Here is a 15,751-nt window from a genome sequence, read left to right as displayed (position 1 = left end):
GAAAGAGCTGGCCTGGAGGTGAAGAGTAAGGTGAAGAGGACTTGCAGTAGAGGGGAGAGAAAAAGACCCCACTCTTGTCTTTGGAGCTTACCTATGCTTCAGATGTTTCTCAAGCCCATAGATGAACATTCTAATCCTAATGATCAATTCTTTCAAGCTATCTATTATAGTGCTCCAGATTAAAAAGTGAGAGTACAACCAGACCTGGCTTAGCATGATTTCTTTTGTATTTTTTTCAGAGGATTGGCTGCCATGACCTGGAGATGGCGTACTGGACCTGCAACTGATCGAGCCCGCATCTTGGAGCATCCCTGCTCTGATAACCCCCTTTTCACTTGCAACCAGCTCACCATCTTCCGCACAGAAGCTGGGGACACTGGCTACTTCACATGTAGCTACAAGGATGTTGCTGACACCAAGGATCCTAATGGCAAGGCCAGTGTCTATGTGTATGTCAAAGGTGAGTGTGTACTTGTTACCTTAGGACTGAAAGATACAGCATTTTCCTGGAAGTCCTATATATTATTTTATGCACAATAATGCATATATTATATATACTACATATTAATGTTATGTATAACACATCCTATATAATGTATAATGATATATGGATATCTATATATGTTGTATATATATGTGTTATATAATAATGTACTTATGTATGATACTGTGCCATGTATTTAAATAGAAATATATATTATATGCATATTTAAATATATATATATTATAGATATAATAATACCTTGGAAGAAGTTGGAATGTTTTATATGGTAAATAAAGGAGACCGTAAAGGACAATAAAGAAGAACCACATTTTATTCTGTGTGTGTGTGTGTGTGTGTCTGTGTGTGTCTGTGTCTGTGTGTCTTTGTCTGTGTGTCTGTGTATGTGTGTGTTGGTCATGGGCCTGGGATCTGTCCCTGAGACTTTTTGCTCAAGGCTAGCAATCTAACACTGAGCCATGGCATCACTTCCAGTTTTGGGGTGGTTAATTGGTGATAAAAGTCTCATGGATTCACAGACTTTCCTGCCCTGGCTGGCTTTGAATCATGATCCTCAGATTTCAGCTTCCTGAGTCAGGTGTGAGCCACTGGTGCCTAGCTCATTTTATGTTGTTTGACTTCTGTTAATAATGTCCATTTGTGCCTTTACAGTCTCATGTTTTGTAGAGGGGAAGTTTTCCCTGGGGGAAAAATAGACAAAAATATGAGTTAGGTCCCAGTTTCTTTTAATAATGATAACAAATATGTATCTCCTTCTTATTATGTGTCAGGCAGTATATACCAAGTTCATTTATAAAAATGATTTTAATAATCTTTTAAGTAGTTGTACAAAGGAGTGCCATTTAACAAAACAGTTTATGAATACAATGCATCATGATCAGTGTCACCACCTTCAACATTGTCACCCTACTTTGCCAAGTTCTTTATAAATACTAACACATTTACTTCTGATTAAAGCCTTTTGAAGTATGTGCTAATATCATTCATTTTTAAATGAGAAAATAGGCATACAGAGGTTAAATAATTTACCTAAGATTACACACTTGTCAGGTGACAGGGGCAGGTGTTGTAAGGTGAATTTAATAGTGAGATACAAAGAAGCCACTTTCTGAGAGGTCAAATCAGGAGTCTTTATTAAAAGGCCGGCAACTACATGGTGGACTCCTGTCTCAAAGACCAGCAAGCCAGCAAATACACTCAACAGTTAGGAAATTGAGCCATGAAGGCCAGAGAGGAAAGGACAAAAACACTATTAACAAACCAATTCAGCTCCAATGGAAAGCTGCAGTGATAGGAGAAGAGCCAGGAAACAGGAGACAGGACACAAACATGGAGACAAGTGGCATGGCTAATGGTGCCTGAGCTGGCCGGGACTAAATAGGGTCAGGTCAGGGGGTAGGGTCACAGGAACCTGGAGTCCCAGGCACTACACTGACAGGTTTAGTAACCTATCAGCAAAGTGCTGGCCCTTGCCTCCAGGGATTCAGGCATGCCTATCACCTGGGAGGTGGGGGCTTCACCTTACTCCACCATGAAGATAAGATGCCAGACCCATGTGACCAAGATGGGGCCAGCCAGACCTGATCTCCTTACTTAACAGGATTCAAATCCAGGCATTCTGCTTCCATGGTTTTGTTCATGTGGACTACTGTGCTGACATTTGCCCCACTTCTAAATACTTCAGTTATTTTTACTTCATTTAGTCTTCACAATCTTTTAGCACTGTTAATATACTTTATGAATGGCAAATCTCAGGCATAGAGAATTCAAGTAACCTATTTCAAGTCACAGTGCTTTGAAGTAGTTGTATCAGGATTTGAATCAAGGCAATCTAGCATTAGTGTATCAAGTATTGCAAAGTACATAAGCTGTTAAACTCTTCTGGGGCTGGAAGATCCTTTCAGCCCAAACTCTCTATTGAACAGATAGGAAAAGATCTCCACTTTACTTGGTACATTTTCTTCCCCCTCTTATTGCCCAGAAACAAACTGGCAGTATAGAATATAGCCTTGTTTTCCTCAAGTTGCTTTCTTCTAGGAGATTTGAGGGTCCTTATCCCTTAATCAGTCCTTCCATGGACATTTGAGCAGTTGCCAGTGGTATGTGTGAAGGAGGGGCTGGGAAGGGACTTGTGGAACCATTGGTGAGTTTTTCTTGATCTTGCTCCACCTCTAGCTGATAAGGAAGTTCTCTTAACATTCAGGTCTTCCTTCCAGAACCTTGATGCCTTGGGACCATCATTTGGGGCCTTGGATTATTGTTCTTTTTGTATTCTACTTTCCTCTTTGTGCCTCTTAGGGACATTTTTTTTAATAATTCCCCAGACATTAGTTCTCTCTCTGAGCCATGTTCTTACTTCCTTATAACTGGCTGCACAAATCTCCATAAATCAGTAAGCATGGATCAGCAAAAGATCCAAATTTTAGCTTACAGACCTTTTGAGCTTTAAGAGACATAGATTAAGCAAGTGTAAGAGAAATTAAGATTAAAATGGAAATAACCCTAGCTAGTAAATCTGTCTTCTAGTCCTACCTCCACTGTTTTTTCTCTGAGTGACTGTGTACAAATCTCTTAATATATCTAATTCTAGAAAGTTTTGTGAAGAATGTCATTAGTATTTCTATAAGGATTTCATTAACTGTGTAGATTCCTTTGGGTAGTAGGGAAATTTTAAGAATATTGATTTTTCCAATCCATAATCATGTGATATTTTACTAATTTTTATGTCTCTTCAATTTCTTTCATCAATGCTTTTTAATTTTTTTTTTTTTTTGGTTGGTCGTGGGGCTTGAACTCTGGACTTGGGCACTGTCCCTGTGCTCTTTAGCTCAAGGTGAGCACTCTAGCGCTTGAGCCACAGCACCACTTCAGTTTTTTGAGTGGTTTATTGGAGATAAGAGTCTCATGGACTTTCCTGCCTGGGCAGGCTTTGAACCTCAATCCTCAGATCTCAGCCTCCTGATTAGCTAGGATTACAGGCGTGAGCCACCGGCGCCTGGCTGCTTTTAAATTTTTGTTGTATTTTTTTTTTTTTTTTACCATTTTGATTAAGTTTCTACTTATTTAAGTTTTTATAACTTATGAATAGGATTGTTTTCTTGTTTTCTATTTAATATAATTTATTATTAAAATGTAACAATATATACTAATATAGACATATACTGATTCTTATATGATGATTACATGTCTGGAAATTTGGCTGAATTTATGTATTACTTCTAGTAGTTGGGTTTTTTTGTCGAGTTTTTGGAGTTTTCTCTAGAAAAGATCATGTCATCTGTAGTGGCAGTTGGACTCTTTACCCCCCCAATTAGTAAATTAGTATGTCTGTTATTACTCTTGCCTAATTTTCTGAACCAGAATTTCTAGAAATATGTAGAATAAAATTGACAAAGTATTCAAAGATATGAAACAGGAATCACCCAACTTTTTCTTTTTTTGCAGTTTGCATACTATTCAGCCTTTATTATATATTATACCTAATTTGTTCACCTTTTTATCTTGAAACTGTACCAAGAGACTTACATATCCATTGAGATGATTATATTGTTTCTGTCCTTTGAAATGTAACTTTCTGTGGTGTATCATATTGTTTATTTGCTTTTGTTAAACTATAATTGCATCTCTGAGATGAATCTAACTCTATTATATTGAATAGTATTTTTGAATGTAGTGTGGGTTTGTTTTGGTAATATTTTGTTGAGAATTTTTGCATTTATGTTCCTCAAGGATATAGGCTGTTATTTTCTTTTTGTTGATGTTGAGTCTTATCCAGTTCTATTACAGAGTAATGATGACCTTTTTGTTGTTGTTGTTGTTGCTCACCAGGCTTGAACTCTGGGCTTGGGTGCTGTCCCTGTGCTCTTCAGTTCAAGGCGAGTACTCTACCTCTTGAGCCACAGAGCCACTTCCGGTTTTATAGTGGTTTATTGGAGATAGAGTTTTACAGCCTTTCCTGCCTGAGCTGGCTTTGAACCGCGATCCTCAGATCTCAGCCTCCTGAGTAGCTAGGATTATAGCTAGCCACTGGCGCCTGGCTCCCATTACCTTCTCCCAAGACCTTCATTCCTCTTTACTGGTTCCTTTCCCTTCTCAAATAGCTCACCTCGTGTATTTTTTTAAAATATAAAATCTGCCTATGAAGCTGCGTGCCAGTGGCTCATGCCTGTAAGCCTACCTACTCTGGAGGCTGAGATCTGAAGATTGGGTTCAAAGCCACCCTGAGCAGGAATGTCTATAAGACTTTTTTAAAATGTTTTTTATTGTAAAAATACTGTACAGAGGGTAATGAGTACATTTCCTACTGAACCTCCTCCTTTGTTTTTCCCCTACCATCCCTTCCTCCCCACCTCCACAACTCCTCCCCCCTCCCAAGTCATAAGGTTCGTTTTCAACATAGTGTCTTGTACATCTCATTGTTATAATGGGTCAACCTGTATCCTTATTTCAGCATTTTGTTATTTCCCTTCCCCTTCCCAAATTAGAAAAATGTAAGATGCAAGGCACCGACATCAAATACAGTGAAAACTCTCATCTCCAATTAACCACCACAAAACTGGAAGTGGTGCTGTGGCTCAAAGTGGTAGAGCACTAGCTTTGAGCAAAAGAGCTCAGGGACAGCATCCAGATCCTAAGTTCAAGCCCCACAACCAACAGACTAAAAAAAGAGTCTGCATATGAGACAGAATGTATAATATTTGTCTTTGTGAGTTTGGTTTATTTTACTTAAAATGATGATTTCTAGTTCTACTTGTTTTAAAAAAAATATGACTTCCTTATTTTTATGGATAATTGTGTCTCCTTTTCCTCCTCTTTTTGTTTTCCAGTACTGTTTGAATTCTGGGGAGCCTGGAGCTTGTTTATCTTCCTTGCTCATAGCTCTACACTTGATTCAATGGCTTCAGCCTGGCTTTTGGCTAGTTAATTAGAGATAGTCTCCCATTTTTCTGCTTCTGCTAGTCTTGAACTGTGATTTTCATGTCTTGGCCCCTTGAGTAGCTAAGATGACAGGCATGAGCCACAAGCACTATTTTATCCATTCAATTGTTGATGGATACTTAGGTTGATTCTATAACTTGGCTATTTGTAAATAATGCTGAGTAAACATGAGATTGCAGTAAACATAAGCTGATTTTGATGCCTTTGGGTATACACCTTGGAGTGGTTCAACTGGATTATATAATAGTTCATTCTATTTTCTCTTTTCCTTTTTTTTCACTTCTTTTTTTTATTTTTATTTTTTGTGAACATACTGTACAGAGGGGTTACAATTTCTCTTTTCCTTTTTTAAAAATCCATTCCACTGGTGTGAGTTGATGTCCCATTGTGGTTTTTATTTGCATTTTCCTGAAATGCACCTTTTTGTATGTTTATTGGCCATTTATTCTTTTTTGGCCATTTATTCTTATGTATTTATTCTTTTAAGAAATGTTTGTTCAGGTCTTTGCAAATCTTAAATTGGTTTGTTGTTATTGTTACTGAATTTTCTGAGTTTCTTATATATTTTGGATATTAACATCCTATCAGATAAATTTGTAGTAGATATTTTTCTTTTCTTTCTTTTTTTGGTCGATAGTGGAGCTTGAACTCTGGGCTTGGGTACTGTCCCTGCGCTCTTCAGCTCAAGGTGAGTGCTCTACCACTTGAGCCACAGAGCCACTTCCAGTTTATTCAACATAAGAGTCTCATGGATTTTCCTGCCCGGGCTGGCTTTGAAACACGATCCTCAGATCTCAGCCTCCTGAGTAGCTAGGATTACAGGTGTGAGGCACCAGCACCCAGCTGCAAATATTTTTTTCTTTTCTTTTTTTTTTTGGAGGAGGGAGTCTGGTCGTGGGGCTTGAACTCTGGGCCTGGGCGCTGCCCCTCAGCTCTTCAGCTCAAGGCTAGCTCTCTACCACTTGAGCCACAGCACCACTTACAGCTTTTTTTCTTTTTGCTTATGTGGTACTGAGGAATCGAACTCAGGGCCTCATGCATGCAAGGCAAGCACTCTACCACTGAGCCACTTTCCCAGCCCATAGGTTCATTCTTTTACATGTGAAATATCCATTTGTCCCAACAGTACTTACTGAAACAATGATACTTTTCCTATTGTACGTTTAGTGCCCTTTTGGAAACGTAGTTAACAATGTAAGTTTGGGTGCATTCTGCCCTCTGTTTCACTTCACTGGTTACATGTGTGTTTTATGCCACTACCATACTGTTTTTACTATATGTCTGCATATACTTTGAAATCAGAAAGTCTGATGTCTCCAACTTTGTTTTTTTATCTTAAGATTACTTTTGCCCCTCAACTATTTTTTCTAGTTTCATACACATTTTATAACTTTTTTTAGTTTTAGTAAAATGGTATTAAAATTTTGATAAGCATTACATTTAATCCAGTGATTCAAAACAATGAATTTTACATTGCTTTGTAATATGGACATTTTTTTTTGGTATCTGTCCTAAGGCTTGAAATCAGGACCTCATTGCTTCTACCACTTTGAGCCATAGCACCACTTCTGGCTTTTTTTGGTGGTTAATTGGAGATAAGCGTCTCATAGACTTTCTTGCCAGAATAGCTTCAAACCCCAATCCTCAGATCTTAGACTCCTGAATAACTAGGATTATAGGCGTGAACCACCAATGCCTGGCTTGGATACTAACAATATTATTTCTTCCAATCCATGAATATAGGACAACTTTCTTTTTTTTATATCTTTAGTTTCTTACATCACTCTTTTATAAATTTTGGTATACAGTAGATCTTTCATTTTGGCCATAAGCGAGCTTTATTTAAAAATAAAAATAAACAGGTACAATTAATTTTATTAACGTTACATCCAATATATGAGTACAACATGTAGCCAATGTAAACATATTAATGAAATAATATATATTCTTTTTGTCTACAATTATTTTACATTTACAGCAAATCTCAATTCATACTAGCGATGTTTCAAATGCTTAATTAGTTACATATGACTAATAGCTACCATACTAAATGGTGCAATTTTAGGATCTGAAACAAAAGCTCCCTTTAAAGGACAGAGCTAAAGGTTTTAGTGAATATATTTTCTAGTTGCATTATCTTTTAGCAAAAATTCCTGAAAGAACAACCTTTTTGCATAGGATGGGACAAGCAGAGAGGAAGCAGTAGAGGAATTACTATGAGATTAAAATCTTTAGGTATGTTACAGTATCATACAATATTACAGCAATAAAATAACACCTATTCTTTGTATATCCAGCTCAAGCACTAGTTGAAAATATTTTCCAAGAATGTTAAGTCCCTGGGGGAGTTTCAAGGTGATCCAAGAGATATCTCCTGAATTGCCCAGGTCTTCTGATGGATAATTTCTAAAGTGCAGCCAAGCTGCACCTAGAGCAAGCTGTAAAAAAAAAAATTTAGGTAATGAGGGATCAATGACATCATCCCTGAGTTTAGACTGCATTTTTTCCCCCTTAGCTTTGGTATATAGTTCTCCCTAGCTTTTTCCTGTGTTCTCCTTCCTAGTACAAGACAACCTAGATAACCAAAATCTAGGTTCATATCACAAAGATAAAAATAGATTTCACCCCAAACAGCCCCCCCCTCTACTTTGAATGTCTTTTAACTCTGCTTTCTGATAAAGATCTTGGAAATAGGACACACGTTGTATACTTACCTCCACACCTTTTCCTTTGTAGGCTTGACCTCTGTCCCAAGGCCTCAAGTCATTATAAACCTCTGTCTCACACTTTCCTGTCCATCAAGAACTTGGCAAGAGCAAAATAGCCTTGCAATAGGACAAGCCTCTGTTTACCCAGAATAGGAATGCACTCCTTCAATAGCCCTGCACTAGCCCTAGCCCCCAGATTAGAGAAGAATGGAGACTCACAGAAGCTAAGCACATCACTTGCTGGTATCTTCTCAGTGTTTGAGCAAATCAAGGGTAGGTTTTTGCATGTGAGCATGAATTGTCCTGGCTGAAGATGAACTGGCTTAGTGTCATATGAAGAGCTTATGACTCCAAGAATCATCAGGTATCAGGACTAGCAGAATCAGAATATTTCAAAGCACAAGTAGAAGAACATGAAGCTCAGGGAGGAAAAAGACTTGTCCAAGGTCACAAGCAGTCAATATTACATCAGGAACAAGTGAAACCCCAAACTCCAGATCCTGGGACTTAAAAAATGGCTGGTCCAGCCAGGTACTGGTGGCTCACACTTATAAATCCTAGCTACTCAGGAGGCTGAGAATTGAGGATCACGGTTCAAAGATAGCCCTGGCAGGAAAGTCCATGAGACTCTTTTCTACAATTAATCATCAGAAAATTGGAAGTGAAGCTGTTGCTCAAAGTATAAAGTGCTAACCTTGAGGGAAAAGAGCTCAGGGACAGCACTCAGGCCCAAGGACTCAACCAAAAAAAATGACTGTTCATGTACAATGCTGAATGGACACATTATGGGTCAATTTTTGCCTGGTTTTGTAGAGCATTAGATACTATCCCCTTGTGGTTGTTAAAGTTTCTATACTTGATCTGATCAGATAGAGGACTAAGATTCACTTGAATCATTTGCTTCTTTAGCTTTTTAAAAGATCTTTTAAAATTCTTGAATATGGACTTGCTAGGCTGAAATGAGAAATTCCATGAAAATCCCGAAATGAGTGGAACTCATTATCAGAAACTCCACAAGTCACTGGGCACTAGTGGCTCAGGCCTGTAATCCTAGCTACTCAGGAGGCTGAGTTCTGAGGATCACGATTCAAAGCCAGTCCAGGCAGGAAAGTCCGTGAGACTCTTATTTCCAATAAAACCACTAGAAAACCAGAAGTGGTGCTGTGGCTTAAGCGGTAGAGTGCTCACCTTGAGCTGCAGAGCTGAGGGACAGCGCCCAGGCCCAGAGTTCAAGCCTCAGGACCAACAACAACAACAAAAAAAACTCCACAAGTCTGTTTTTCTAACTGATTCGTATACCTAAGTAAAATCTCTAAGACTCAATTTCTTCAGCTATAAATTGTTAGTCAAATGGTACAAAGTTTAACTTGTATGTCACACAAATTCTGGGGATATAATGTACAGCATATCGTATATGACTTGTTAATTCATTTTACTATACACAGTGCATATGTACATGAATACATGTATATATATATATGTATATATATATTCATGTCTTGTGCCCTGAGCATGTAAATCTAGTTAACAATTACATATTTAAACATTTTAAATTTATTATAGTAGTATCTTTAATAATTTATTATAATAGTCTGTATTATAATTTTATTTCATTTTATTTAATTAATTATAATATAATTTATTATTTATTATAATAGTGTCTGTAATCCTGAATTTTATAAGTGATAATGAAGATGATAAATGTTTTTTGCCTAATGTATCTTGTCACATGATAGGAGTTTTGCAGTTTGTCAAATCCATATTTATTCAGTTTCTATTATTATGAATCTTTTGAACCCAGTTCTCCTGAAACACAACTTAGTGGTTTTATTACTCTATCTCACTAGTTATCATATACTACTTTCTGCACTATTTTGTCTCTTATTCACTGTTCTAGCTCTTTTCTGTACCTCTTGAAGGAGGAGGAACTTTTTTGTAGCTTTCCCATATGCATTCTTATTTTTCAATACTGAAAATCTCTTTCAGATCTGTAATTTGTTTTATGGGTAAAACCATTTTCTAGACCAAACTGGGAAAAAGACCAGAAGCAGTATTACTGTTAGCTGTTCTTTGCCATCTTATGAGGGAAGCAAAGTTAGTCTCAGATGTGAGAGTTTTGGAGGAGGCTTAAGGAGGGAATATACTATGTTTAAATTAGACTATTGAAGGTCAAATGGTTGTAGTCCATTCCAAGAGATAGCTCCTGACCACAGATAGAAAAATGGATGGAGTTTGAGAGAAATGAGGAGGTAGAAATAGAGCCATAAATATGTTCTCCAGTTGAAGCTATAGGAAGGAGCTAGATATTGCTGAGGGAGAAAGCTTATGTAAAGAAAAGTGGAGAATTGAAGTATGAACATATATTAGAGTAGAAAATAAATTATAGATGACATAAAGGAATTTTTAAGTTGTCTTAGGCAACCCTGAGAAATGATAAAGCTCAAACTAATTCTGGATCCAGTCTAAGAAGGAAAAGTGAGATTATAGGAAAATAGCGTGTTCTGGGTCTTTTTTCGAAAAGTGAACCTTTTTCTCAGATTGATATTCTCCTTATTGACTGTATGAGAAGTGGTAATAGTACATGTACCCATATACATTTATTGTGGGAAGGTAAAGTGTTCAATTTGTATATATTCATGTTTATTCAAATACATTTTTATTTATTAAATGGCAGTAAAAATATGATTTGGGCATGTATGGGAGATACAATAATAATTAAGTAATTATCCTTGCCATACAAAGATCATATATCTAGTCTGTTAATCACAGCATTATCATAAGTGATTGTGATACAATCATTAACCTTAGAGAACCTGTATGATTTTAAAACACATTACATGGGGGCCTGGGAAGGTGGCTCAGTGGTAGAGCGCTTGCCTTGCATGCTTAAGGCCCTGGGTTCGATTCCTCAGCACCACACAAGCAGAAAAAGCTGGAAGTGAGGCTGTGGCTCAAGTAGTATAGTGGTAGCCTTGAGCTGAAGAGCTGAGGGACAGCGCCCAGACCCAGAGTTCAGGCCCCATGACCGGACCCCCCCAAAAAGAACACATTACATAGAAAGAAAGACATTTTAGATACTAGATTGGACACATTCCCAAAGTACCATGATATGAAAGAGAGATTTAACTTGTTACATGTGGTGGCTCAATGGATTAAAACTAATATCAATCAAATGACCTTCATTGTTTGTACAGATTTTTATGCAAAGATGTCTTTTCTGGTTCTTCTGGGAATAGCCTTCCCTAGGAGTTATGAAACATGGGTTTAGATTTTGGCCATCTCCCATGCTGTATCCTTTTTCTTCTCTGAGTATTCATTTTATCTTAAAGAAAATGAAAAATTGATAGAATGATTTTAAAGGTGCTGGTATGCATAAAATGATGAATTTTTATCCTGGTAATAACTGTAAACCTAGCTTCCTTTCTTACTCCCATAGATGACAGCCAGACCTTTGTAGAGACCTATGATGACATACCAAAGGTGATCACTGTGCTTACTGAAACCCAAGAGGTGCTTGTACCATGTCGTGTCACTTCTCCTGACATTGATGTTAAGCTTCATCTGGTAAGTTTCAATGTTAAAGTCTTAGAAAGAGGACTGTCACTATCTAGTATATAAAATATAAAGATAGCAGGAAAGAATGTTTCAGTGCCATGTCTGGTAATAGTTTCAGGTATATGTATACTCCTTTGAAAGTGTTTTTATAAAAGGGTTGCATCAAGTAGAAGAAAAGGAAATAGATGACTTAGTGGTCATCTTTTTGACCTTACTCTATATTATGGGTCATTCTAGAGTCTCCCACAAGCCAGCACCATTTTCTAGAAAAACTCCCCTGAATTCAGCTGACTCCACATCTTTTGTAAAGTCTTATATGGATTTTATGTAAAGGTTTGTCAATGTCCAGAGCTCTTGAACCAGAGTACTTGTTTTTCTTCAACAAATATTTTCCTTAAACAAGAAAATGGTGAATCCAGGGGCCAGTGATTTATACTTATAATCCTAGCTACTCATCAGGCATAGATTTTAGGATCAAGGTTTGAAGACAGCCCAGATTGATAAACCCAAGATTCTTATCTCTAACCTGCCAGCAAGCCCAGTACTGGTACAAAAAATATTATAAAGTTTCGGGAGGTATCCAATAGAAGTACAAGAGAAAAAGAAGTAATCTATACATCTAACTTGATTAGTCAAATAAATCTTGGCTGTTAATGGAGAAAAACATACTTGAAAGATTTCCTTCATCTCTGGAAGCCCTTAGCATCTACAGTTACAGTGGTTCAAAGCCAGCCTGGGCAGGAGAATCTTTGAGACTCTTCTCCAATTAACTACCAAAAAGCCTGAGGCAGAGCTGTGGTTCAAGTGGTAGAGCACTAGCCTTGGGCAGAAAAAGCTCAAAGAAAGCATCCAGGCCCTGAGTTCAAACCCCAGGACCAGCATACACCCCAAAAAAGATGAGTAGAGCTGAACTATATAACCAGACATAGTTTTCAGTAATTATTTTTGGAATAGAGTATTACTTTCCACCATGATATGCCCCTGAGATATGATCCACCTATTTGTAGACTTCCTATTATTGCTAGTATTACAGGTGTGTACTACTGTATACAGCTCCTCTTCCTTGGATACAGAATCACCTGGACTTTTTTCTGGTCTGATCTGTCTGTAATCAGAATCATCTCAATCTCAGCCTCCAATGTACCTTGGGATAAGCAGAACTATCATTTTTTGTTACTACATTCATCTGTGGGTTGAGAAGTTTATTCATATTTTCTGCCTGAACTAGTGGTCTGGAATCACTCTCCTCCTGTTCTCAGCCTCCCATATCAGCCAATTCTTAAAAGAAAATGACGGTGCCTCATGTCTTTGGAACTTGATTCTTGAGAACCAAGGCAGTGGTATGCCAGGAAAGGTGGAGTGGGAAGGATGCAGTTTCTTCTAGTAGTTATGTGTTTGTCTGGCTACCTCATCCTTCCTCCACCTAATATACAGGGAGAATGACCTGGCCCACCCATTGAGCCTCCTTTTTCCCTCCACAAGCTAATATTTAGCAAGACTTGGAGCCACTATGTCTCTGTCCTTTGCCAAAAGGAAACATGAGATTAGGAAAGGACTGACCTGGCCAATTTCAAACATCCTTTTCTAAAATTAGATCTTACTAGGCAGCCAATTTAGTTCCAAAGAATGAACCTAGTTATGAGAGTAGAGGTATAGCCAGGACTTGTTTTTCTAAAGCATTAGGTACCATCTCACCTAAGATTTATTCAAAGTAAGCAACCTCCAAGTATCTAGAAATATCTAAAGGGGTTTCAAGAGAGCACCTATCATTTTCCACTAAAAAAATTAACTGGCCAACATTTCCTACAATTCAAGATAACTTCTTATGATACCATAGAATTTTGATTCTTTTGTTCTTTTTTTTTGGGGGGGGTGGTCAGTCGTCGGGCCTGAACTCTGGACCTGGGCACTGTCCCTCAGCTCTTCAGCTGAAGGCTAGTGCTCTACCACTTCAGCCACAGTGCCACTTCCGGCTTTTTTCTTTTTGCTTATGTGGTGCTGAGGAATCGAACCCAGGGCCTCTGGCATGCAAGGCAAGCGCTCTACCACTGAGCCACTTTCCCATCCCTACCATAGAATTTTGAGAGGAAAAAAAGCCCACTTAACATGATACTGCCCCTTAGGAAGCTGTTGGTTAAAGACCATACTCTAAACACTTGGACAATACTTCCAGCCTGAAACTTGACTACTATTAAATTGGTCCATCATTTATTCATTAATGTAATCCCACTGAGAGGGATTCTGAAGTGAGAATGTGGAATCCTGGAGTACAAAGTAGTTAATAATTAGTGATCAGTTAATTAGCTAAAAAGACTGAGTTTGAATTATGCTTTGAAAAATGCAATAGGTGGTAGTCATAAAGGTGCTACTGTAATTACAATTGTTAGAGCTGGAGTCTGATGTATTGGCTCTGTTTTTCATACTTTCTGTTCAACCATATACAACTCATGTAAGGATTTCCTTGCTTTTACAATGGCATTGCTGGGTCTCAGTGATATTCAGCAGGTGGAATACTTTCCCCTGAAGTACAGCTACAGCAGAAATGAGTTTTGATTAAAAGTAAATCAAGAACATGGTGCTGGTTCCTCAGGCCTGCAATCTTAGCTATTCAAGAGGCCAAAATCTGAGGATTATGATTTTTCATCAGCCCGGGCAGGAAAGTTTATGAGACTCTTTATTTCCAATTAACCACCAAAAAGCAGAAAGTAGAGCTGCGACTTGAATAGTAAAGTGCTATCCTTCAAGCAAAAAGTCTCAGGGACAGCACCCAGACCCTGAGTTCAAGCCCCAGGACCAGCTCTCTCTCTCCTCTCCTCTCCTCTCCTCTCTCTCTCTCTCTCTCTCTCTCTCTCTCTCTCTCACACACACACACACACACACACACACACACACACACACACACACACGCACACACATGCACACACATAAACCAAGAGATTATCCAAAGGTGGTTTTACCCAATAGTAACTGAGTAAAGATAATTTCAAGTGAACTGAGAAAAAAATTCAGTGCAATTTGATTCAATCCAATATATTTAACAAATCTAATCTATACCAAGAATTACTCAGCCATTTATAAGATGTAGTATAAATTTGCTAGTTTGGCAGTCACAAATTAGATGGCTTAAGGCTACAGAAATTTTTCTCACAATCTGTACTGAGGAAGTCTAAAATCAAAGTATCAGCAAGTCCGTGTTCCTTGAAGGCTCTAGACAAAAGATAAGAACTCTTTATCTTTTGTAGGTTCTGGTGGTTACTGGATTTTCTTATCTTGTGGTTGTATAACTTTAATATCTCTTTATATTTATATAATCTTCTATATCTATGTCTGACTTCTCTTCTGCCTATTATAAGAACATGTGTTATTGTATTTAGAATCCATCCTATTCCAAGATTTCATCCCAGGATGCTTAAATTAATTATATTTACAGAGACATTTTCTCCAAACATCAAACCCACAATTTATAGCTAAACACTTTTTTTGTTTTTGTGTCAGTACTGGGACTTGAACTCAGGGCCTGGGTGCTGTCTCTTAGCTTTATGGCTCATGGGTAGCATTCTACCACTTGAACCACAGCCCCAATTCTGGCTTTTTGCTAGTTAATTAAGGATAAGATTTTCATGGATTTTCTTGCCTGCACTGGCTTTGAACTGTGATCCTCAGATCTTAGCAGCCTGAGTAGCTAGAATAACAGGTATGAGCCACCAGCACTTGTCTCTAATGTTCATTTTTACACTAATCCCTATGAAATTCATGTTTATGGAGTGGGGAAACTATTAGCAACATAGGTTTAGTAGAAAGAAGTAAACACTAATAAGAAATAGAGACACTATTCTGGGCAATAAAACTAAATGGTTAGAGAAACATGAAATCTCAGAGCTGGAGTAGACTTTAATTTCTTATGTGACACAAAAATTCCTATTTACTATCTTGGACAAATAATCATCCAAATACCTGCATAAGAGATTTTTTTGGTAAGAAGTCACCAACTTTTGATTAAATTCAGTAGACTAACAAAATCACATACCACATTCTGCCCAAAGGATTC

The 15,751-nt window shown here is 37.7% G+C and overlaps 2 protein-coding genes across 7 annotated transcripts in view; one reads left to right on the top strand and one right to left on the bottom strand.

Moving 5' to 3' along the window:
- The window catches only part of LOC122096363 (vascular endothelial growth factor receptor kdr-like), a 179,940-nt gene that overhangs the window by 48,179 nt on the left and 116,010 nt on the right, over positions 1 to 15,751 (top strand). For all 3 annotated transcript variants that reach the window (XM_042666894.1, XM_042666892.1, XM_042666893.1), the window contains exons 4-5: positions 240 to 460; positions 11,585 to 11,712. In XM_042666894.1, the coding sequence (XP_042522828.1) occupies positions 240 to 460; positions 11,585 to 11,712 (349 nt within the window). The remainder of the gene's footprint in view (positions 1 to 239; positions 461 to 11,584; positions 11,713 to 15,751) is intronic.
- The window catches only part of LOC122096366 (40S ribosomal protein S29-like), a 40,098-nt gene that overhangs the window by 1,731 nt on the left and 22,616 nt on the right, over positions 1 to 15,751 (bottom strand). For all 4 annotated transcript variants that reach the window (XM_042666897.1, XM_042666898.1, XM_042666896.1 and 1 more), the window contains exon 3: positions 6,154 to 6,160. The gene's annotated coding sequence lies outside the window, so the exon portion shown is untranslated. The remainder of the gene's footprint in view (positions 1 to 6,153; positions 6,161 to 15,751) is intronic.

Source organism: Dipodomys spectabilis, unplaced genomic scaffold (assembly GCF_019054845.1).
Source record: "Dipodomys spectabilis isolate Male_0828 unplaced genomic scaffold, ASM1905484v1 ptg000370l, whole genome shotgun sequence".
Lineage (NCBI taxonomy): Eukaryota > Metazoa > Chordata > Mammalia > Rodentia > Heteromyidae > Dipodomys > Dipodomys spectabilis.
This window is presented reverse-complemented; position numbering and strand designations above follow the sequence as displayed.